Source organism: Hoplias malabaricus, chromosome 4 (genome assembly GCF_029633855.1).
Source record: "Hoplias malabaricus isolate fHopMal1 chromosome 4, fHopMal1.hap1, whole genome shotgun sequence".
NCBI lineage: Eukaryota > Metazoa > Chordata > Actinopteri > Characiformes > Erythrinidae > Hoplias > Hoplias malabaricus.
Genome location: NC_089803.1, coordinates 17632587 through 17658659, shown reverse-complemented (window position 1 = coordinate 17658659; position 26073 = coordinate 17632587). Strand labels below are relative to the sequence as shown.

At 42.7% G+C, this 26073-nt stretch overlaps 1 protein-coding gene across 5 annotated transcripts in view; it reads right to left on the bottom strand.

The window, feature by feature from the left end:
- Positions 1-26073, bottom strand: part of syngap1a (synaptic Ras GTPase activating protein 1a) — a 149724-nt gene that overhangs the window by 5997 nt on the left and 117654 nt on the right. The window contains exons 7-20 of one of the 5 annotated variants that reach the window (XM_066669244.1): positions 25566-25805; positions 23107-23442; positions 22209-22353; positions 21950-22094; positions 18929-19165; positions 16895-17096; positions 14981-15162; positions 14640-14838; positions 13082-13687; positions 12536-12994; positions 11324-11497; positions 10476-10687; positions 8554-8626; positions 1658-1960 (exon numbers count right to left, since the gene is read on the bottom strand). In XM_066669244.1, coding sequence (XP_066525341.1) covers positions 1658-1960; positions 8554-8626; positions 10476-10687; positions 11324-11497; positions 12536-12994; positions 13082-13687; positions 14640-14838; positions 14981-15162; positions 16895-17096; positions 18929-19165; positions 21950-22094; positions 22209-22353; positions 23107-23442; positions 25566-25805 — 3513 coding nt within the window. Of the gene's footprint in view, positions 1-1657; positions 1961-8553; positions 8764-10475; positions 10688-11269; positions 11498-12535; positions 12995-13081; positions 13688-14639; positions 14839-14980; positions 15163-16894; positions 17097-18928; positions 19166-21949; positions 22095-22208; positions 22354-23106; positions 23443-25565; positions 25806-26073 lie in introns of those variants that run through there. The other 4 variants (XR_010802261.1, XR_010802260.1, XM_066669242.1 and 1 more) reach the window with 4 other exon arrangements.

Below are 26073 nucleotides of genomic sequence, written 5' to 3'. Positions count from 1 at the left end.
CTGGGGGAGAGAAAGAGAGAGGAGACAGAGATAGACAGAGAGACGGAGAGTGAGACAGCGATAGACAGAGAGAGAGGGAGAGAGAGTGCAGGAGGGCAACAGGTGACTTGGTGTCAAATTACAGTTATTACAGATTCATTGTGCAGTAACCTTGAGCACGTCTGATTAAGTCTCTAAAAATGCTTTGAACGCGCTGCTTTTTTATCTGCATTCATAATTTCTTTTATACCATCAGACATTACTTTAGTCATGAGTTTAGTTAAAAACCTCACAGGCTGAAATCACTTTTGGCTGTTTTTCCACTGCACAAAGTCTGGGAAAGTTCTGTAATCAGAAAACTGAAACTACCATTGTTAACTGGACCAAAGGCTTCACTTCTATGGCTTTTTAGTACCTGCTCAAAGCTGGTACCACCCGGATCCGATAAGAAAAATGAGGTTGGTTGAATTCTAAATATATTTCTCTGTATATGTAGACCATATTGTGAAACTGGCTCCCTACTCCCTCATTAGTGCTGGGCTACGTAGTGAGGCCCCTTTTAAGTTCCCTAAGTACAGCTAGAAACAGTGAATTCAGACATTTTCACACTCGCAATGCATTCAGGTCCACATTCAACTCACTTAGTGAGCCATTATATTCACTACGTCCAAATGCATTGTGGGAAATTGTAGTGCCCTTACATAAATAATTCAAAATCACACTAAAATTCCAGTTTATGATTAGGATACTCAGAGGAAAAATGGCCGATGCCTTCAATAGTGCTCTAAAATGTAAATAGGCAGCCATTTCAGTCATTCATTTCCTGAAGAACATGAACAATATTAGCCGGATTAGACACTTAATATAACAACTAATGTGCCGTTGGAGTCGTCTCTCACAGAGGGGGCAGTGAACTGTAACCGTGAATCTGTACGTCTTATAATGTGCAGTAGAAATACACCCATTTCAAATAGCCAAGCATTACAGTAGCCAATGACATGGGAGTGATAAATGGAACACACACACACACACACACACACACACACACACATATATATATATATATATATATATATATATATATATATATATATATATATATATATAATGACTCTTAACAACCCATCAAATCCTCTAGACTGGAACTACAACTAGAAATGATCTAATTACTTAAGAAACTAGAAGAAGTGTAAGAATGATCTTCAAAATGGCCACCACTGTTAAAAGAAGCCGTTTGACAGTCCTAGCAATTCTACATCGGCCCTGTGACACACCTCCTTCGCTGGCTCCCTCTCTTGAGAAACTCAAAGATGTTTGGTGGAATGTCTCCTTGAACGAACAGGTAAAAGAGGGATCAGACAGATCGCTGCTAAGCAGAGCCTGAAGGGAAGCCACAAACCTATTGTTGCGGTCACAAGTATCTCTTTTAACTTGCTGGGCACCAGCTGCCCTTTACGCTGTGTGGACATTTCATGATGAATGGACCAGTACAAGCTTTGAAAAGCAAATAATTCAAAATCTGAAAGGATGCCTGAAATGCATTCGTCTCATTAACAGATGTAAAGTTAGATATGTTTTCTTATGACTGCAACAATATACTGGAATGTGCAGATTACACTTGTCCGTGAAATACATCAAATGTCAGTTTGTGAGCCAAGTATCTGCAGAAGTCACATGACTAGACCCCCCTCCCAGCCTCTGCGCCCCAGCCTGGGGCAGGACCACCTGCTTTTGGGGCGGCTATGTTGGGAAAGCCAAGTGTGGAGCTGAGATCACCATTCTGGCTAATGTGAAGGCGAGGGGGCAGGGGAGGGAATGGGGGCAAAGGGGGAAAAGGGGGCACGGGTGGCAGAACTCCGTTCCAAGGGGAGCTGGACGGACCCAAAGAGGAGAGAGACGAGGCAGGGTTCAGCGCCAAAACCCCCTCTCCTCCTACAACCAGGGACGGATCGATTGAACCCAGAGAAGAATATGGATCATCCTAACAGAGAGGGGGAGAAGAGAAGAGAAGAGAAGTTGACACAGCGAGAGGGGCAGAGAAAAGAAGAGATGAGAAGAAAAGACGTGAAGAGAAAATCAAGAAAATGGAAGGAGGAAGATGATAAGAAGAAGAAAAGGAAGATGACATAAAAGATGAGAACAGGGTTATGGAAATAGAGAAAGAATACAAAATAGAAAAAGATGGGGAGGAGAGAGAAAGGAAAAAAAAAAAAGAAAAACATTATAAGGCAGAGAAAAAGTTTGATGAGAAGAGAACAGAAAGACAGAGAGATCCAAGAGAGGAAAAACAGAGATTAAGAAGCAGTAAGGTGAAAAGGTGAGAGAGAGCGGAAGTGGAGAAAGCAGATGGAGTTCAAAGCAGAGTGCCCAGAAGATGCCGTTGCCCAGCTGTAAATATTTTTTGGTTTATCCTCTACCTAGAATTACAGCGTAGCCTGAAAACATTTTCTTCTCCTTCTACCTGAGCCAACACAGGACCAGCAACGTGTTTCCCATTAGGACGTTATTGTAACAGTAATGATATAAGTAGACGGTAATGGACTTGTTTCCCTCTCCTTTGACTGCTCTTTGGATTGGAAGGATTGTGTTGCTGGGAAAGATGGCCTTTGCTCCATTTGGGGTAACGGTCACCCGAAGGTTGACCTCTCCCTTCCTGATTCAATCAGCCAGTGTGATGCTCTCTAGGCTGGTTGTGGTTTCCCTTTCTTCAAGTACCAGCATTGGTTGGACAGTGTTGGGGGAGACCAGTGCAGACAAAGGGCTCAAGGCCAGGTTTAAACCCAGAAGCCCAAGACCCTGGAGCTGTGTGGCAGTGACACAACCCCTATACCCGTGGTGGACAGTAACGAAGTAAATGTCATTTGTACTTAAGTAGTTTTATTGTGTATGTGTACTTTACTGGAGTATTAATATTTTGGGGACTTTCTACTTTAACGTCACATTTTAAACTCAAATGTCTTACTTTTTATTCCACTACATTATGAGAAAATGGATGAAAATCTAAAACTGCTGCTGCACCCCTGGCATCATCATGCAATTTATAGCGAATTTATACACACAATATACAGGGGTTGGACAATGAAATTGAAACAGCTGGTTTTAGACCACAATAATATATTAGTGTGGTGTAGGGCCTTCTTTTGCGGCCGATACAATGTCAGTTCATCTTGGGAATGACATATACAAGTCCTGCACAGTGGTCAGAGGGATTTGAAGCCATTCTTCTGGCAGGATAGTGGCCAGGTCTCTACGTGATGCTGGTGGAGGAAAACGTTTCCTGACTCGCTCCTCCAAAACACCCCAAAGTGGCTCAATAATATTTAGATCTGGTGACTGTGCAGGCCATGGGAGATGTTCAACTTCACTTTCATGTTCATCAAACCAATCTTTCACCAGTCTTGCTGTGTGTATTGGTGCATTGTCGTCCTGATACACGGCACCGCCTTCAGGACACAATGTTTGAACCATTGGATGCACATGGTCTTACTGGTTCAATGTGCAGTTAATGAGGTTTGGCCACCAGGCTGCTCCAGTTTAGCCACGAAACCTCCCACACTACAATGACAGGTGTTTCACTTTCATTGTCTAACCCCTGTATGTGTATTATACATACTCCATGTTAAGGCGAGTTTGTTTATGAACAAAGGCCTACCACGCTTAAGTATTTTTTTTAAATTAAACTTGTGCCTTAGTTGCTGATAAATCAAATCAAAACGGATTGTACGTAAAATGTAATTTCACAGCAGTTGGGTTCTACCTCATAGTGTTTTATGATCATTTTAATAGACCTCGGTGTCAGACTAATTAATGACATTGTATTAAATTATTTGTGTACCAAATGTGATCTTGTAGTATTTTTACCTAATATGAGTCGATTAATCTAGAGTCTAGACATTAGAGCCATAACAAATCATATGTTTTAGTTCTCAAACTTAAGTACATTAGAAGGCATATTTTTTTGTATTTTACTGAAGTAAAAATCTAAACGGGAAGACTTACTTTTACCGGAGTAATATTTTTATCTTGGGAAGCTGTAATTTAACTCAAGTACATGCTTTGTGTACTTCGTTCACCACTGCCCTGGGTTAGTCTTGTTTCCATTGTATTCGACTCTCCGTTGTGTCGTGAGATTGTGATTCTCTTTGGATGGCAAAGAAATCCATGCTTCTCCATGATTTATCGTGATGCCTTCTAAGCTGCTCTTATTTCTCTCTCCCGTAACTGTTCAATGTGATCCTCTCTTGGTGGAAAAGATGACCTCTTCCTCTATCATACGCTGTGATTCTCTCCGGATTTCAAAGATGTCTTTGTTTTTTATAAGTGAATTATTCAGTCTGATACACTCTGACCCCAAGTCCCTTTTTGTGTGTTGTTCAGTGTGTTGCACTTAAATGGAAAGGACTGTCTTGTTTCCACTGATTGTTCAATTTAATGTCTCTCTGTGGGAAAGATGAGCTCTCCCTTGATAGTTCAATGTTATGCCATTTTGGTGGTAAAGGCGGTCTTGTCTCTCGTTTTCCTCTATTGGCGCTTTTCATTGTATGATACGCACTCTCGACATCTCTACTTGGTTGTACCTGCCTTTTGGTCCCTGGTATCTGGGCTGTTTTCCTCAACAGCAGCTCCCCCTATAAATGTAGTCAGTGACGTCAAAAACATAGACTAACTGGGACATTGCTGTTTGAAAACAACGTAGGTGGTAACATTTTGTGCGTCACTACATCAGTTCAGACAGATCAGTAGGTTTTTCATTCCTTGTTGCAGCATCCAGCTTTCACTGGTTTATTTAGCCAGCTACCGATCAAAGAAACATTTCAAACCTCTTCAAAAGACCACAGCTCTTACGAGCTCAAAGATCTTACGAGCTGTTGTTGTGAGTTGGATTCAAAATAAATGTGATCTCTGCTGTACCGTGGAGGTTTCTCAGATGGCGAATTTGTGCTGGTTGTCTGCACTTTGCACTTTGTAAGGTTTACACGTCATGGTTTGAACCTGAAATGAGCACACTGTAAAAAATGCTTATAATTTTTACGGTGAAAAACTGTAAAACTATGACAGTAAATTACTGTAAACTCTAAAAATGTTAAAAAAAAAAAAGTTTCTGTAAAAGTGAAATACCGTAAATACTTTTATCAGCCAAAATACAATTTTTACTGTAAAAAATTTAGATTTTCAGAGTTTCTTTCTGAGTGCTGGAGGGTGGCACTCAGATACTGCACATTTCTTTGTTCCTTTTCGCAATACCTCCTTTTAAGGGCTAAATATAGGGTGTGCTATGGCTATATAGGCATTATGGCTATAGCTCAGTCTCCATTTTCTTATTTGTCAAATTATTTCCATGTTAATTTTATGGCAAAAAAATTGTAAATGCTATGGGGTTTTTACATTATATGTTTTTTTGTTTTTTTTTTAAACAGAAAGATTCTTTGATGTAAAACTTTCTGTAATGTCATTTACATTTTGGCTGTATATTTTACAGTGAAATTTTGGCAACCACAGCTGCCATTTTGTTTTCCTGTAAATTTTACAGATTTTTATTTTTAACAAAGCAGGTAATGAAAAGTACCCAGTTCCAGGTATCAGAGACCACTTTATGAAAAAGCAAAACTGCAGAGTATAGCCGAGTCAAGCAGAGTAGGTACCATGCAGTGGAAAAGTGGCAGAATATTACAATGTGATGCTCTTCAAATTATGATGTGTCTGGTTTCGCTTGTTTTTTCAAAGACCATTCTCTCTGGATTGGAAAAGGTCACCTTGTTTTCACAACGTTGATCTTTCAGTGTGATGCTTGCAGGGTGACGAGGATGTCCTTGTGCCTTCTTCCTTTGTGGGAGCCATCTTCCTCAAACATTTTTGTAATGGTCTCTTGATGGAAAAGATTCTTGAAAAGGAAAAGGTTCTTGTTTCCCTTTCCTTCTCATGTTCAATGCAGTGCTTCCTGGGTGGGAAGAATGGCCTTGTTACCCCATTCCCCTGACAGTTTAATATGATGATCTCTGGGTAGGAAGGATGGTCTGGCTTCCCCTCACTGAAACAAGATGAACTCTCACTTGATTGTTCAGTTTGGTGCTGTTTGTGTGCAATCAAAGGCCTTGTTTTCGCGACCTCCATGATTCAGCGTGAAACTCGCTAAATGGCAAGAATGTCATTGCTTCCCTCTCACTGTTGTGTTCAGAAAGATTCCTCCTGGTGGGAAGAATGGTGTTATTTTCCTCTCTGGTGTTTGTAGTTCAGTCTGATGCTCTCTAGGCGGAAGGAGAGTGCTGTTTCCCCTATGTCTATGTCGTATAGCGTGATGTTTTCTTAGTGGGGAGGCTAATTCTTTTCTTCTTCTTCTTCTTTAGTTTAAAGCATTCTCACAAAATACCTTACATTTCCGAGACTCATTGAATCTGGATTAGAGAAAAAACTATACCATAACTGATTTAATCTGCTGTATCTACATGCCAGTTTCACTGCAATAGCTGCCTTAAACAGAACAGAAGCACACAGAAAAGGCAAACGCACCATTCATAAAATGGCTGCACCCAAACCTTCGTACAAACACGGTGGTAATGATTTGTGAGATGGGAACTACTTTATCTGGCTTTGCTACACTGTTACACTACATGGTCAGATTAACACCAATGCACAATCACGGCATGATGATGTGATGTATAAGAACAACCTTAGTCAAAAACTGGTAATTAACACAACTAAAAACAGCTATGTTTACACACAGCAGGGGTTCCATTGTATTTCTTTGCAGCCTGGCTGTAATCAGCCCAATTCATATAATGATCTGATATGAAATAATATGATATGAAGTGGGAATTACTACCATATCCCACATACCAGAACATTTCTCAACAATTTAAATCCATCAGTACATTTATATTTCTGTAAGTGTTCAATATTTATGTCGATTAAAGCCACCAAGCACTCACAGATTTTGAAATCTGTTTAATTTCAGACCTGAGCTGACCTATAGCTTTGTAAATACATTTCCTGATAGATTCTGAACCAGATGGTTCAGTTACTGCCACAGTTACTGCCTCACAACTCTTCAGCTTTTTTCTTTTAACAGTAGGTGATTTTGATTGGAACATAATGGAGACCAGGTACTTCATCCTACAACAAATCAATACTGGTACCATCTTCAAGATTTATTCTATCGCAACTTCACTCACTGAAAACCACTTAAAGGGCTGAACTAGTCCTCGTAGTAGCTGTGTATCTGCTGCCACTGGTCAAGCAATGTCAGTTTTCCCTAGAAGCAATTTCCCATCACCAACAATTGCTGAATACCCACTGAGCAACTAGATTCTCACTTGAGTCCCAACAAATAACAATGTTCAGGAAGATTTACAACACAAAATCACACATGAACTTCCACTGAAGAGCAAAAGCAAGTCCACTATGTCTGTCTTTTAGAGTTTGTGCGCTTCTCTCTTTTCATGTGTCATTTGACACTTGCCAGGCCACTATTGTAAATAGGAATTTGTTCTTAATGGTGTGCCTGGTTAAAGTAAAGGTTAAATAAAATAAAAAAACTGCTCTGAGGATCCAATAAAATCACTACATAGTGTTATTAATTAATACATATTCGTCAACAGTTTTATCCTGATCAGGATTGCGTGAGTCCAGAGATTTGGTGCATGGTAGAAACACTCTGGTCAGAACGCCAGTCCATCATGGACATCACACACACACACACACACACACACACACCTGTGGACAATTGGAACAGCCAATCAATCTATCACCATATACACTATATTGCCAAAAGTATTTGTTTGTCTGCCTTCGCACGCATACATCACAGTGATGTTTGAAGAGAGTCTGGCTCTCAGTCTCTGCTCCAATTCATGCCAAAAGTATTCTATCGGGTTGAGGTCAGGACTCTGTGCAGGTCGATCAAGTTCTTCCACCAAACTCGTTCATCCATGTCTCTATGGACCTTGCTTTGTCATGTGGGAACAGTTTGTGGATGGCCCCTTCCTGTTCCAACATGACCAATGCAAAGCGTCAAAATTAGCTGCTTGGCCATGGAACCCCTTTTTATGAAGCTATCTACACAATGTGGTTGATCTAATCTGAAAGCCACATGACGTTTGGAGGTCTGTAGTGATTGAATTTGCAGAAAGTTTGCGACCTCTGTGCACTACGCGCCTCAACATGCGCTGAACCCGCTCTGTCAAATTTAAGCTGCCTACCACTTTGTGGCCAAGTTGCTGTTGTTCCCAGTCACTTCCACTTTGTTATAATACCACTGAGAGTTGACCTTGGAATATTTAGTAGCAAGGACATTTCATGACTTGTTTTACAGGTGGCATCCTATAACAGTACCACACTGTAATTTACTGACCCTCTTTCATGAATGTCCAGTTTCTACAAGTAGATCCTCAAGGACTAAGATGTAAATATGTGCTTTTATATTTATCACATGGAAACACACAATCGCCACAGCATCAATTTAAAACTGACAGGATCTTAACCATGCAGGAGCTTTTCAGGCTTCTGTGTGTGTGTAAACTTAGCTGTTTTTAAGTGTGTGGCCAGTGGTGTGTGTTTGTGTGCAGAAAAGAGACAGACCTCTGCTGTGAATATTCGTGATTTGAGGTCGGGTATGCCACTCCCTCTCAACTCATCCTCCACCGCCATCAGCCTGCAACACAACACACAACGACACAATCATACAACAACACACAACACAGTAACACACACACACACACACAACACAACCCAGTCGCGCCACACAATCATACACCAAAGTCACACAACTCGTCCTCCACCGCCATCAGCCTGCAACACAACAGACACACAACCACATATGCACACAACATCAACACACATACAACAGTCACACAACAGCCCCACAACACACACAAACACCAATACCACACAATCATGCAAGCACACAGTAACACCCAACACAAACCCACAAAAGCAACAACACACACAATCAACACCACAACCACATGATCACAAATTGAACAACAGCACAACCATTTAATAACAACACAAACATAACGCACACAAAACAACACAAACATAACACACACAGAGGAATCACAACCAGATCACAAAGAAAAAAAAAAAAAAACGGATTACCAACACAACAAAAACAACACACAAACATACAGCATTCAAATCACACAGTCATACGACACAGTCACACAAAACAACATCACAGTCACACAACACCTCAATCACACAACACCACAGTCACACGGACACAATAACATTCATTCACATTCAGTGCAGTCACACAGAGACATAAAATCGGTTACGCAATACTGCCATACAATTCACAACATCATATGACCACAGTAACTGAGCCACACCGAACAAGTGTGCAATAGGCAACAGCACAATCTTAAAATCCAACCTACGGAAAAACACCGGCCTTTCACCAAACGACTTTCCAAATGATTTTACCTTGAGACAAATTTCCAAAGTGAAAATTAACTCCTGAGGGTTTGGCTGGAGTTGTGCACCCCGATCGTGTCCATCGTTTGGTGTAAGGTGGTCACGACTGCTGTCTTAGGTTGGTCCTTTCTGATCAGATTACCCGTGTTTAATTAACTCTAAAGATTGTTGTCTTGGCTCATGCCAACTGTGACCCTAAAAGACCCCCAGACTTTGCAAAACCAGGGTCTGTGATTAAAACTTGTCGTCTCCAGATGTGAGAGGATGTTAAACTTTTAGAAGTCTTTCCAGAGTCTTTCCACAGTGTCATGAAATCAAAACAATTCATAATTCAAATACAGCAAGTACATCAGCAACACGCCCCACCCCCGCCCCCCCCGTGCCCTCTCTCATGGAAACCGAAATGAGGCCGTAACAGTAATAGTTAAAGGAGCATTCACTTCTTTTCTATAAATGTTGATTCTTCACAACGTGAAACAGACATTTTGCAGCCATTATTACACCTAGTGGCCTGGACGTGGCAGATTCTCAACTAAATATATTTTAAAAACAGCCTTATTGAAAAAATGAAAACACTTTCATAAACACTGTACGCTATTTTTGGTGGTGAAAAAGACCTTTCTCCTTTAAAGCCTCAGTCACAGTAGAGAAACCATCTAATCCTAGGTCACTGCGGCCAAAGCAGAAACACTACTGTTTGAGAAAGCAGCTTTTTCCCTCGTGTGTTTGGAAAGCTGAGGCTCAAAATCGCTTACTGAGGCAAATTCCATTAAAAGGAATGGGATTTCATTTGCAAAATATTGCAGACTAATGTTATGTGACTGTGGCTTATCATTTAGACTTAGTGAATATTCAAAAAGAGATTTCAGATCTGATGGCTTGAAAATGTAATGAATACAGTGTGTGTAAGGGCCCCCCCCCTCAATTTTATTCACTGCCCTGTCATAAATATGTTTTTATGGTCTTAAAAAAACGTTCTATCTTAAATTATGTATTAAAATATGACCCCCCCCCCCGACACAAACGCAAACACACACACACACACACACACACACACAAGCAGTGTGTCTCAGTGGGACTATGACCTGCTGATGATGCCTTTGATCTGTGTGTCCTTTTCCATCTGTTGTTGCCGGAGCCTCCTTTCGCTGTCGTCCAGTCGGCTCTGGTACTGCAGCAGGATTTTGTTGGTCTGCTGTTCTTGCGAGTGCAGCCGCCTCTCGTACTCCTCCAGCTTACGGTGGGACATCATCAGACGCTCCTTCAGAGAGTGGATCTCCTCCTCATACTCACGCACCTGCAGACACACACACACACATTAAGTTATCCCACACAGCTAACAAGCTTCATTTGTATCAGATACTCCTCGAAAGTGTGAATCAAAAATAAACTGCCGTAATCACAGTCTTCCTGGGGCCAGATTCAAAAAAGTGTCTTAAGAAAGAAACTGTTCATACTTCATACTTAATGTAAAAGTTATGGTAAAAGTCATTTTTTTCTTAACTTTTCTTTTAAGAAAAATTCTAACAACAATTGCTATTCTTTAAAAATAATAGCCGTTTCCTGAACACAGGTAAAACTGTAAAATACAACATGAAAGGCTTCATTACAAATTTCCTCCAAACAGCTGTGTCTTGAGAATAATTTAAAGAAAATAATAAAGACAATATTTGAGATTCTTTGGTTCATTGCGTTTAAGAACATTCTTATGGACAGTTTAGTGTTTATCTTCAGATACTTGGTAAGTGTTTCCTTAGTAAAGCTTTTGTAAACCTGCTCCGAGGTGTCGGTGTTACCTTGCCTGGATGAGGAACAGAAACCCGGGAGGGCAGTGGTGGTATCGTGTACACTGTACTAACTATCTACACAACATAATTACATGCTAGATCGGTGAGGCCGTCCATGCACTGCTTAGACTTTGAGAGCCACTGACCCGGTCCAGCCGAGACTCGTCCATGCTCTTTGAGTGCTCCTTCAGTTTCAGGTCCTCCCTGTCCACGCGCAGGCTCTCGATGTCTGCAGACAGGTGCGGCATGTTGGACACCCAGGCCACCGTCCGCTCGGACGCGGGTGTCGGCGGGTTCAGAGTGGACGGAGATTTTGAGCCCTGGAAACACACAGACAACCAGGCTGCAAGTGAGCAACAAACACAAGCACAGGCACTGCACCAAGGAGTGGCATGTGAGGTCATTTTTACCCACTGCTGTTAAACTCTAATGAGTCACCTCATGGTGAGGGCAACGCAAGCCTAGTTCAACCGGACCGCCATTAGCCATAAAGCCATTGTCACAGAGGTGTTTCTGGCATTTCAAACACAGGAAAGCCCAAAATACATAACCTTGTCATTGGTTATGGAAGGTCTGGAGAAGCTTTGGTCCGTCATATCCTCAACAACGTTCAACACATTTCTGTTCGAGCCTCCAGTAAAACACTGAGCTACACTGCGGTGGATGGTGGAGCGCTGAGTGTGTCCCAATTCAGCTCTCAACTCTAACCTCTTGAGCACTTCAACCCTCGTGCCTTCTGCTCACCTTTTAACAAGTGAACACTTTAATGAAGGATTTAGGGCTTATGGCAAACAGTGGGACATTAGTAGGGCATTAGTGCCTTGGGCGCTGGCAGACTACACATCTGGAAAGGCACTGTCAAGGCTGAACAACGTTCCCATCTAGACCATGTCTTTTTCAGGGAAGGCTTTGCATATTTCAGCAAGACAGAGCTAAACTACCAACTGCATCCATCACAACATCGTGGCTTCACAACAGAAGAGACTGGGTGCTGAACTCTGCCACAACTTTCACTAACAGAAAACATTTGGTGCATCATGAAGCGAAATATTTGAAAAAGACAACGCAGAACTTTTGAGCACTTAGAGTCCTACATCAGACAAAAAAACTCCAGCAACTGGTATCCTCACTTCCCAGACATTTACAGATGAGGAGGTGCTACACAGTGGTAGACACAGCTCTGTTCCAACTGTTTTTCACACGTGTTGCTTCCATCAAGTTCTAAATTAGTTGATATTTTTTCATGAAATGGTAAAATGTCTTACTTTCAACCTCTGATGTGTGTTCTATGTACTGTTGTGAATAAAATATGGGTCAATGAGATTTGCTAATTATGTGTGATGTATGTGAGCATGTACCTGTTTGTTGGTGTTGGGTTTCAGTAAGTGCTGTTGGTTGGATTGCGGAGCAGCTTTAGCAGGAGTATCACTCGCTGCATTCTCAGTGTTCTCGGTAGTGCCCCCCTGTGGTGGCTGGCTGTCGCTGGCAGTGCTGGACTGATGTGGGAGGCCCGGGGCGGGGCTGTCCTTGACAGACAGCTGTTGCCGCGGTAAAGGCCTTGCCCCGAAACTAGACTCTGGCGACTGAAGGAGGTTCCCGCTCTGGGGTCGGGCCTTGGGAGGGGTGGAGTTAGCCGCCGCGCTGACGGACAGCTGGTGGGAGGGCTGAGGCTTCACCCGCTGGGAGGCGGGCGGTGCCATGGAGGCCTGACGGACAGGGTGGATGGTGGTGGGGGGCGTGGCCACTGAAGCGGGGGTTCCAGTGCCAGTCGCAGTCTGAGGAGCCATTCCCATCAACACCTGCTGCTGAAGGTTCTCCTAGAGGGAAAGGGCATAGTTTGGGCATGCGTTGACAAACGACAAACACTAAAAATAATAATAATTTAATTCATCAGGCTGGCGTACCTGCACCTGTAGCGAGAGCTGTCTGCGAGCGTAATCCGCCTGGTTGTGGCGTGTGTAGTCGTCGCTGTAGCTGTGTGAGTGGACAATGCTGGGCTGGACCAGGCTGTTCTGCGAGCGCAGGGCCGACAGGTCTTCGCTGCGGGAGAAGCCCCCATGGCCGAAGGCTGGTATGCCGAAGCCCACGTGGCCGTTCTCAGGCTCGGGGGCGAGCAGCAGCGGCGGAGGGGCATGAGGTGCATGAGGAGCATGAGGCGGGGTGTGGTACTGTGGCCCGTCCGAGGCCAGGTGGAACAGCGGGTTTTGGAAGGACAGTGGCACGTGCATGGCCGCCGCGGCCGCCTGCTGCTGCTGGGACAGAGAGTCCGTGGCAAGGCCACCCGGGTGGCTCAGCCTCAGACCTCCAGACATGCTGGACCCCCCAGAGCCTGCAGAGACACGGCCGCCGACCCTCAAGGGAGCACCACCCATAGGACCGAAACTCCCCAGGCCTGCAATGGAGCCCTGAGAGGAGTTCAGCATGTCGTTGACTGAGTGCAGGTTAGAGATGCTGTTGATGCGAGAGTCCTGCAGGTCCATCATGGATACACTCTTATTCACACTCAGCACCTGGGAATACACACCAGGAGTCTTAGCTCAGACACGGCCTCACTCTGACATATCATCTGTGTCGTTATCATGAGAAGTTCAGTTAGGATCTTTTATTTATATACTCCTCTATGTTTATACAATTCTCTCTGTTAACCTACTGTTTTTTGTTTATTTACTGTTCAGTTTTCTATACACTGTTCTGTTTACACACAGAGCTCCAGGGTCCTGGGGTAGTGGGTTCAAGCTTGTGAGGAGTTTGGTGTGTTTTCCCAGTATCCACACGGGTTTTCTCCCACTGTCCAAAAACACACGTTGGTAGGTGGATTGGCGACTCAAGGTGTCCATAGGTGTGAATGTGTTAGTGAATGTGTGTGTGTGAATGTGTGAGTGTGTGTCGCCCTGTGAAGGACTGGTGACTGGTGTTCCTACCTTGCGCCCAGTGATTCCAGGTAGGTCCTGGACCCACCACAACCCTGAAATGGATAAGCGCTTACAGACAACGAATGTATGAATGGATGTTCTTGTTTATGTACTGCTCTCAGTTTGTGCACTGCTCGTTGTTTGTTGCTTTGTTTTGGTGTGGACCAGTAAAAAATTGGTTCCATTTCTGAGTCCTAGTCCCCCCATCCCATCCTTTAAAGGAGACTTTCCTCCTAACGTAGCATCAACAGAGCTCACTTGGGACTAGGACCTGGAGTTCTGTAAAGCTGCTTTGTGAAAATAACAACTGTAATATTAGCTCCATTATTTAAACTGAAATGAAAACTAAATGATCTAAATTCCAGATTACCAATGAGGGTTACAGAAGAACCTGAACTTGCTACAAAGTCCTAAATAACATTCTAATCTTAGGACAAGCCCCAGCAGTGTCCTAACTACTGTACTTCTATTACCCATGTTGTTTAGAAAAGAATTTAAAAAATTTGTAGGCCACAGTGACCAGCAGAATAAACCTTTAACTCGGACGTACCTTTGGGTCAGGCTCAGTGATGTCAGAGCTGCTGGTGCAGTAGGCAGGGCTGGAGCGGGCGAGTGGAGGGCGTGTCACATAAAACACGTCTTTGTTGCCGCGGTGATCTCTCTCAAAAGCAGCCATGCCTGGGTGAGAAAGTGCTCCACTCCCAGTGAGACCCGCCGTGGGAGATGGCAGCCTGGATATATCTATAGAACTACAGATAGAGAGAGAACACAGAGAGTGGCTATGAAGGAAGGTTTATTTTTTGAGCCTGAGCTGCGCTGTAACATAAATATTCTGCACAGCTGCTTCTGTGTTCGGGAATGAAGCCCTGGGTCAGAGCTGTGATGTTTTACCTGTTCAGCTCCCTCATCATCAGGCTCTGGAAGTCGTTGGTGGACGGGCGGCTGAAGGGGGGGCGTGTGAGGTGGCGTTCTGGCGGTTGGTGACTGGCCTGACGGTGCAGCTGTGGATTCCTCAGGGCCACACTGATGTCATTCAGCAATCTTGGCAAAGGACCCAGCTTTAGAATGGCATCCTGGTACAGAATGGAGATTCATATTATTACACACACACACACACACTAATGCTTACGGAATGCTGTGTACAGATACTGACTGGAGTAGTATAAATCACAAGCCAGTAGTGCTTATCTGATCAGGTTGGATGTGAAGATGGACCAGGGATGTGCCGTGTGGAGAGGCAGGCGAGGCAGTGTCAATAAAAAATAAATGTGAAGAAATGTGAAACGATTTTTAAACGATAAATGTACTCTCGAATCTGTGTTATAAATGTCATTTCTCTATGACTCTTAGTTTTTATTGTCTCAAAAACACAGATTTACGGAGTTCGGCTGTAATTTCTGACACAGTGAAGTGCGGCAGCTAAAAGTCTACCTCACAACAGACTGCGCAATCCAATTAAAACTGACCTCAGTGTGGGGAATATACGCCTTCCATAGAGTAGATCGCTTATTTCACAAACGTGGAAATTATATTTAGGCTTGTTGATGTTGATAAAACTGCAATGAAAAAAGTACCATGAGAGGCAGCCATTACCTCAATAAAGTCTACATTTACAACAATGTAATATACGTCTTTGCGAGAATTACAGGCATATGGATTTCATTTATAAATAAAGGTAAATCCATGTAATGTAATGTACAGGGGTTGGGCAATGAAGCTGAAACACCTGTCGTTTTAGTGTGGGAGGTGCCATGGCTAAACTGGAGCAGCCTGGTGGTCAATCTTCATTAACTGCACATTGCACCAGTAAGACCATGTGCATCCAATGGTTCAAACATTGTGTCCTGAAGGCGGTGCCGTGTATCAGGACGACAACGCACCAATACACACAGCAAGACTGGTGAAAGATTGGTTTGATGAACATGAAAGTGAAGGTGAACATCTCCCATGGCCTGCACAGTCACCAGATCTAAATATTATTGAGGCCACTATCCTGCAAGAAGAATGGCTTCAAATCCCTCTGACCACTGTGCAGGACTTGTATATGTCATTCCCAAGACGAATTGACATTGTATCGGCCGCAAAAGGAGGCCCTACACCGTACTAATAAATTATTGTGGTCTAAAACCAGGTGATTCACTTTCACTGTCCAACCCCTGTACATTTTCACTTGTGTTGAAGTGGGCAGTCATGGCCTAATGGTTAGAGGACTTAGGACTGAAAGGTTGTTGGTTCGAATCCCACAAAAAATGGGGGTGGTTGGATTGAAGGAACAGCAATGTCCTCCTTCCTCAATCCACAGCTGCTTGCTGCTCTGGTGTGTGTTCACAGCCCCTAGTGCACTAGTTTGTGTGTGTTCACAGATGGGTTAAACGCAGAAGATTGTATAATGACATATAATTGCACATAAAACATAAAAACTATCTGAAATTAACGGTCAAAAATGGCCGTCACATACACAGATGCGAGTCAGAATCATACAAAAATTGAACAGGCTCTTCTTGGTCAGTCTTTCTACCAAGTGATAATTAAAATCGGGATTAGATCTTATACACAGACCGAACTATAACACAACACCACAAGTAACAAACGTGACTCAAGTTGGCTGTGTGCGTGTCAGGAAAGTGATATTAAATAAGAAAAATACCATTGCTTAATCAAACCAAGGTATTGAGAATTAAATCATTTTCCTAAATAAAATCTCTTTGGGGTTCATATACGTGTGTAAACCTGGCTCTGTCTGTCCAGTGTCTCACCCGCCCTTGACCTCACTGCACATCACTGAGCTGGACTAGATCTGCTTACCTTGCTCAGCTGAGCCATGACCTCCCACAGCAGGCTGTGCAGGATGGAGAGCTCCCGGCCCAGGTCGATGTAGCCCTCAAACGCCGGGGCGTTGCTGCCACACTCCATATTACTGATCTCATAGAGGAACTGCTGCATGGAGCCCCACTCCATCTCCAGAAACTCATTCATAAACATCATATGTTCCTCTTTACCGCTAAACCTACAGAATACACAGAGCAGAGAGGAGTGTGGGAGAGAGGGAAAGAAAACAGAGAGAGAGAGAGAGAGAGAGAGAGAGAGAGAGAGAAATATGGGGCACCAGGCAGAGATAAAGAAAGAGAGAGATAGAGAGAGAAAGAAGAGTGACAGGGATAATGACAAGAGAGACAAACATGACAAAACAGAAAGTAAAAGAAACACAGAAAAAAGAGGGTTGGGTGGTTGATGGGTGACAGAGAAAAGGAGGGATTTAAGAGAGAGGGAGAGAGACAGATGATGAGCGCCATGCTGACACAGACAGGACAGTGAGAGAGCAGAAGTTAAACTCTTCACCACACCCACACACCTACACAAAAAACAGAGGCACACTCCTCAGTGCTGGACAGCCAAGCTAAATGAAAGTGTTTCTGAAAGTGTGGACAGCGTGACACATGTGGAAGTCTAAAGTGTAGCAGCAGAGTCAGTGAGGGAAGATCTGGGATGGGTGTGAAATGCTAGAGCATGTTCTATCAGTATAATAAGCTTATGGACTGGACTCTGGAGGGTGGCAGGCCTGGATGATGCTGTAGAGTGTGTCAATGGGATCCAGAGAATGAGAATAATCCTGATCTTGTGTAGTGTTTGGTGGCATTTTTATTTAATTTAAATGTAATTAAATATACATTTTAATTTTATTTTTGGTTCAGTGTTGGTTTCGTTGAAATCTATGAAATCTGTCAATACTATTTGATGAGCAATATTTTTTTTAACAATAAAATGGGATGAGATCCAATAATCATTTGAAGATGAAATCTTATACATATTTTGTCAATGAATGATAACTAAATAAAAATGACTGATTAATGACCCTATTTCTGATTTGAAAATTGAAAATCGCAAGGAAATAAAAACAGGAGAAGACTCTGTGGGCTGTTGTCAGGGCAACGGGAGCGGCAGGTGGAATAATGAAGTGGATTCGACTCCAAACGAATCAATTTTTTAACGTATAAATTTCTAGCTTAAAAAAAACTTATCTTCCTCACACTCCCACAACATGGGTCAGATATTACTCTGAAATATTTTCAGATCATTGTTCCAATGCCATCTCTTTTCACCGATAGAGGCTGCGCAGAATGCGTTCCCTACAAACGTTTTTTGTGAAGCGGAGTTGACTCCTAAAAAGAATCATTTGTTCGAGCACTGGCCAATGATTCATAAAGTTGAAACTCTTGGAGTCCACTCAATTCTCAGATTGCGAGCGCTTTTGAAATTAAAATATTAAAGTTAAATAAATGAAAAAAGAAGCCATATTTCTTCCAAAATGGAAGTTAACGTTTTTAAATGTAAAAACAATTAAGCTATTTTTATATAATACTTTAAAAAAGGGCTAAAGTTAAGCTTTTTTAAATTTAATGGACAGTTTTCGTCAACTAAAACTAGACTAAATCGACTAATAATAAAATGACTGAAGTGAGACTAAAACTAATACGTATTTTAGTCAAAAGACAAAGACTAAAACTAAACACATTTGCCAAAATGAACCCTGCTTCTATTGAGTATGGGTCAGCCAAGTTGTCTTAACAGCAGAAGTGTACTCTGTAAGGCTCATGTCTCGATGGTAAGCATGGATTGAACAGGAATGTTGAAAATGTCTGGCCCAGATGGCAAAATGCGGAAAGACTGTAGACGTCTGTGATAATGGTTTGGGACTCGATGGTGGGACTTGTTTGGGAATGTTTGGCGAATGGCAGTGGAGCCTCAAGATTACTGTTTGAATCTAGATGGGCATTATGTTGGGGGCCTGGATGATGGGTATGGGTTGGGCCTGGATGACGGTGGACTCTAGTGACTGACTTGGAGAAGCTGGCCAGGCTCTGCACCACCTTGGCGATGAGCGTGAGGGTGCGGGACGTGCGCTCGGATGGGTACTCCTGCGTCAGGTTAAACAGCGATGGCGACATGATGGCTGGGCACAGGAAGCGCAGGAACAGCGAGGAACTGATAAGCCGGTCCGCAATGTCCTCACGACCTCGTTCAGCACAACGCACACGCCACGAGGCAAACACTTCCTTCAGCTCCCGTGGGAACACACTGCAGAGGGAGAGGAAAGAGGACGATTAAGGAAGGAATAACTAAACGCTGATGAAGAACAAAGCATTGGAAGACAACGTATTCCCTGGATTTTAAGCACTAAAGCATCATCCTGTTGTCCCAGGGTGAACAGTCCCTGCTTGCATGAACAATGTGAAGGAAACAGTACTAATATCTTTGAAATAGAGCTGGACGACATGACCGCAAATCAATATCACAATTAACTGAACAATAACTTCAGCTTGCTCGCATTGGGCTTTGATTCAAATGATCTGTATTGATACTAATTATGTAAAGCTGCATTGTGACATCAGTTGTGTAAAAAAAGCGCTGTGTAAAGTAATTTATTTGATTTGATCTGTAAATATGCTCAAGTATTGTGGTCTTCACCAAAATCTAATTTTTTCCAACTGACGACAGAGCATTTTTCTTTGGTACATGCTACTCGAGTTGCTCAGTTGGCCTCAGTGTTTAGGCTCTCCTCCATGCTGTTACCATGTGGCAGAATCGTTTACATATACAGCATTTAGCAGAGCGACTCACAAAAGCGCTTAGTGTTCAGAGAAAACGTGTATCCTAGCAAGTACACAGAGGTTAGGGTCCAAATTCGCTTGGGCATAGTGTTGATACCTAGAAATAACAATGTAGTAAGTGTAATACACAATACAATCATGTAACTACATGTGCTGTAATGTGGTTTAAGGGGACAGTACATGAACACACAGAGGGGCATATTAACAGAATTATATTTAAAAAAAAAAGGGATGAACAAAATTAAAAGAAAAGTCTATACAGGCAAAATTACAACGATTAGCTGTTCTGAAAGTCAATTTCAATTCATTTTTGATTAACTGCCCAGCCCTACTTTGAAGCCTAACGCTCGTAGCAAGAGCACTAGTTTCCATGACAGAATCCAACCATTGTCGGCTGGCAAGTGAATTTTCATTTGTCCTTTCTATTTACTTCCCTTAGAGGAGTCCCTCTATTCCACCTGGCATTTCTCAAGCAACAAGTGCAAGCACTCAGAAAAAGACCACATTAATGGATTGCATTCTTGTGCTAGTCAAACTTTCCTCCAATCCTGCAAGCTGTCAAGGATTCCCTTCAGGATAACTTCATGAACTGAGACTGCCTAAGAACCTGGTCAACGTTATGGCTCTAGACTTGATTAGTCCAATTTAAGCTCCTTAACATTGTCGGTAATACCTCAAACAGTCTGTTTATTTAGTCATTCAATCATCTTCTGTAACCACTTCATCCTGATCAGGGTCACAGTGGGCACAAAGTCTACCTGGGATCATGGGCACCAGGCAGGACCACACCCTGGGAACCAGTGGATAATTTGACACACTCACCCAGTCACTAAGTCACGCTCATCCATGGGCAGTTTCACCCACTCATTCTCACACACTAGTGGACAAAACCACATACAAACGTGTGTTTGGACTGTGGGACGAAACCAGAGCATGTGGAGGAAACCCACCAGATGCATGCAAGAACCTCCCACACATGATCCGATGGCACCTACGTTTCTCCATATTTGGCCAAAGCTGTATTAGGTAAACTGTCACTGTTGGAGCATGTGCCCAGCAAAAAAAACAAAAAAAAAAACTGCTGGACCTCCAGATCATGTTTATGCTCTGCTTTGGTGCCTCCCGGAAGAACTCACAATGGAAGCTCCCATTCAGGAAGAATCTTAGGTCCCAGCAGGGGTCAAGAGTGGCACCAGCCTCCGGACAGCCTTCAGTTATGGCTGTCACTGCAAGGTTGGAGCTGAAGCAGATGGCCTGTGAGCTGGCTGTCAAAGACTCTATTTGCTACACGAAAGCCATGTCAACTGAGGCCATGCACGAGTGTTTGCCTGTTACTGATTAATATTGTCTGCCTGGTGTGCGGATCGCCTCAGCACCCTGTGGAGTCCGGGTGCTGCAGTTCCTGCAGAGCTCTCTGCATAAAAGCCATAGCCCAAGCTAATATCACATAGGTGGGGGGTTTTCCTTGGGTAAGACCAAACTATCCTGTGATTTCCTTGGTGTAATGGAGCACCTGTAGTGTTTGAAATGTCTCACTATATAGTGCACTATGATAGTTTATCATATGAATTCAGGAGGTAGATCTTTTTTTTTCAGACCCTACCACTTGTGGGTATTTACCCGACATCGTAGTTCATTATGGGTATCTGATATACGCTAGGATACATCGTTGGTATGTGACTTATAGTGGTGCATTTTAGGAATATCACTATTCCTTATATTACTCACTATAGAGTGCACTATTATAGTGAACTGAATTCATGTGGGTAGTAAACGATTTCGTACACTATCTCGTGAGATTTTTTTATGTATTGTTTTTATCCACTATCCTCTAGTGTACATGGCTTGTACACTACGTTTTTTTTTTGCAGTGTATTGTGGGATTGTTTGAGTGCATTAAAAATTTACCACTATGTTTTCAGACACTAATAATAAATGGCAGAACCCTAAGATATTGCACTATTTAGTAAATAGTAAACAGTTTTGGGCACAGTTTTCCCCCATCAAAGTGTCCTTGGGTATGTGAAACATCCTATATAAGTGTACCTTATTATTATTAGTATTATTATAATTATTATAGGGTTAACCTGTTCATAAGCTTGTTTATAAAAGAAACAGACCTAGATTTCTGCTTTGTGTTAAAGCCCGTCATAAAGGTACCACACATACAAAAAAAACTGAGCAGTGTTCTTTTGGTTCCTCTGGGCTACTAGTGTATTGCAGGGATGAGGAATCAGAGGAAGGAACTGACCAATGGGAGTTGATGATCTTGCAGAGTGCAAGTTCGCAGCACATGCGCAGGTTGGCTTGATGGTCGGGGAGCATGGAGGGCGGAGTGCGCATGGGGTCCACCTCGCAGTTCTCCTCCGACTCGTACAATGCACGAATAAACTCACCTAGACACAGGAGAGACTTTATCACCATCACCTTTATCATCATCACCATCAGCAGCAGCAACATCCATAAATGTACGCAGTGATCTCATGATCATCTTGACCACGTGAACTTACCAATGGTGTCTTTAAGGTAGCGGTGTCCAACAAGTTTGAGGTACTCCTCTATGGCTTTGGTGGCCAGTGTGTTCTCCCTGAAAATCAGATGCTCTCGGTCTATAAAGCGATCCACCTCGCTCAACGCCATGTCTGACAGAAAATCCTGCAAAAGAAAAGGCTCTTTTAGAAGTCATTCTTATTTTAAATCTCTTACACTCCCATTCTTTCACTAAATACACCACGTTCTCTCAGCTCCACTGTCTGTATAGTTGCACTTTGTAGTTCTATAATTGCAGACTGTAGTCCATCAGTTGCTTTGTATACCTTGTTTTCCCACTTTCACTTTGTTTTTCAATGGTTAAGACCTTCACAGGACCATCACAGATCAGGTACGATTGACTGGTATATCATTCTCAGCGCTGCAGTGACACTGACGTGGTGGTGGTGTGTTAGTGTGTACTGGTACAAGTGGATCAGACACAGCAGTGCTGCTAGATTTTAAACCCCTCAGTGTCCCTGCTGGACTGAGAATGGAGAAAATGTCCGGCTGATGGCACCCTGTGTCCACTGATGAACCACAGAATGTTCCGTGAGTGGACACACTGTTTAAAAACTCCAGGACCACTGCTGTGTCTGATCCACTTGTACCAGCACAACACACACTTACACACCGCCACTAGTCAGTGTCACTGCAGCTTGGAGAAATAATAGTTTGTGTTGGTCCTGATTTAAAACTATTGTGAAATGGAGCTAATAAAGAATGCTGAGCAAAAGGTGGACTGCAGTGTGTAATTGTAACTGTGGATGACAAGCTGTATAGTACAAAGTCTCATATATAAAAAGCATGCTCATGTGAACAGAACTAGTCTCCTTGTCTGTAGCTATTCACCCAGGCTTTAACCCTAAAGGCACTGACCTTGGCCTTGCCGGTGCTCTGCAGAATGTGCACCAAGGCGCAGGCCACTTCTTCCTTGCTCTTGACACTCAGCAGTGGCTCCAACACGGCGCACAGCGTGCGGTAGTTATTCGTCACATACTCCGCAAACTCCTTATACAGCTCCATGGGCAGGATGCTCATGGTCTGGTAGCGCGATTTGAGCCGCAGTGAAGCGTTAATGACCTTGCCGCTGCCCACTCCTCCACCCTTGGCGAGGACACTGGGCTGGATGACCGGGTACCACTGCTCCACAAACTGCCGGCCGGTGATGCTGGAGATGGGAATGCTGACCAAGCCCAGGTATGTGCTCTTCTCCTGTACAAAACGCACACAGGTTTTAGGAACAAGACAAATATACATAAGAAACAAACTGAATCTAAGTAAAACATCTAAGGTTTCTCATTCTGAGATTGTTGTAAGAATACTATAAGACTGATTTACTTCAGACATTTACTTCTTTCTTGTGCCACTGACAGATGTCTTTTTTTTTTTTTTACTTAGAGCTATGTCAATTAATCTTCTAATATTATTACAACAATCGCAAAATGATACAAACCTCATTTCCAAAAAACTTGGGACAGTATGTGCAATGCTAGTAAAAACAGAAAGCAGTGATTAGTGTTTAATTCCAAACACACAACATTACATTTTTAAAACTGTCACATTTTTTTTTTCTTTTTTAAATTAACGGTCCCAAGTACACATTAATACCAAGTCTGCAACATGTTTAAAAAAACAGTTGGGACATGTTTACCACTGTGTTACATCACTTTCTCTTTTACACAAACACAGTAATTGTTTAGGGACTGAATGCTTTCTCCAGTCACTGAACATGTACCGGCCCTTCATTATTGTATTCCTACAGTTTCCCAGAATCATTTGTTTTCATGTGTATACAATAAGCACGTTTATTTTAAAGACATGGCATAGAATAAGAATTACCCCAGAGATGTATTCAATATTTATTTATACAGTTAATCTTTTTAACAGTAGTTAAATCCTCCAAAAACTGCTATCTGCTGCTGCTCTGAGCTGCGAAGGTGTGTCACATCCAAGAATGATCCAAGCAAAATCCAAAAAAGGTTTAAAGGCTAAGCAGCAGCTCTATGAAAGTGTCAAACAAATAAACACAGTGGGATTTGAGTTCCTAACTTGTGTTTATTGATAGTCAGAAAACATGTTATTTCTTACTAATTCAAGGAATAAGGTTTAAAAGACCTTAAAAGTGTTGGGAAACTCTAATAGGCGTCTTGCCTGTGACGTAGAATGTGGACAACAACTCTAGAAGCTGCACTTAATTTAATGCAAAATGACGAAAAGGTGTGTTGTTTTTGGCTGCAATCATTCAATGTACAGTGGGACATCTGGGCACAAATGGCCCAAAGATCCTAAAATATCCAGAAAATGGACTAAATCTGTCAACTTTAAACGGGCACTTTGGAAAGGACCCTCCGCTCACTCCGTTATCTGTAGCTCATTTCACTGGCGCTTTTCCAACAATATGGGCATGTAAGGACACCAACGAAAGGTGTTCAAGAGCCTCTGTAACATGGAGGTAAACAGGGTGAGGACACTCACTTCGCCTGTTTTAGTTGGTGTTAGTTAACGTTAGCTTGACTTGCTAAACTTGGTGTCTCAGATTATACTCGGCTACGTAGCTGCATTACGGAGGTTTATAGTGTCGGATGAATTCGAGTTTGACTTCGATCACATTTACAAGAATAACGGTACCTCTAAATTTGAGTTTAGCTTATTGCTAGGCTATTGTCATGAATAATGTTGGTTATTTAGCTAGATACTGTCATAACAGTCAGTCATAACGGTGTTTTACCGCGGCGTTGTTCAGCTGTTCAGCTGCTCCACTAGTGACGTCACGGTTGCGTTCAAGAATTTCCGTAGCGAGCTCGGGTTTTTCCGTCAATTTAATAAAATTGTCAGTTTTAAAGCAAATTAAGCTGCTATTTTCATTTTAATTCATACTTCTATATGTCAGTAACTAAGATAATGTGAAATATTCATGGAGGTCCATTAAGTGGTGCTTAGCCTTTAAAATATGAAATAAACCTAAAATCTCAAATTCAAAATGTACATTTTTTTGAGTGGCAGCTCAGTGCTCCAGATGGAATATATACACTTGCTGAAATGAACCATGTCTGGGGCACTTAACACAGAGATCATGGTTAGAAAAAAACGTAGGAAAATGACTGTCTAGTGGCTTTAAATACCTTGTTTTTGTACTCTTTTTATATAAATACAGGTCAAAGTGGTCTATCTCAGCACTGCTCTATGCTTTACTTGCATTCATTACATTGCACACACTGTGGCAACTTTTTTTCTGATACTGGGTTTGTAAAAAGTTAAATGTTCTAAAAATCTTGAGATAAATCCTATGAGGTCCTCAGACCGTGGCTAAGCCGCAGTGGTGTTGGCGCTCTGACCTTGCGTCTCTTCTTGTCCGTCTCCTTGTAGAGGTGCAGACGGAGGCTGCGGATGGCGGGGAGGTTGTTGAACTCAAAGTGCTCGCCCCAGAACACGGTGTCAGTGCGAGGTTTGCTGGTGGTGCGTGCGTACAGCATGTCGTCCAGACACAGCTCGCAGTAGTAGCGCTTTTTAGGCGGGAGGTCCCGCGCCTCGATGATCCAGAGCTTGAGAACATTGTCCACACGCCGACTGTTATCCTGCAACAACAATGGAGTTGAAAGTAAATATATAAATACCGTGGCATCTGTGTCAAAGGAGGTGGGTACAACATAGCGTTCACAAGCAGTATGCTCTTTTAATAAACAGACAAAATGTGATTATTAAAATGTTTAATTAAAAGAAAAGCTAATGTGACCCAGTGGTAAACACCACACTGTCCCAGGTTTTTTTATTATTCATTCATTCATTCATTAATTGTCTGTAACCCTTATCCAGTTCAGGGTCACCATGGGTCCGGAGCCTACC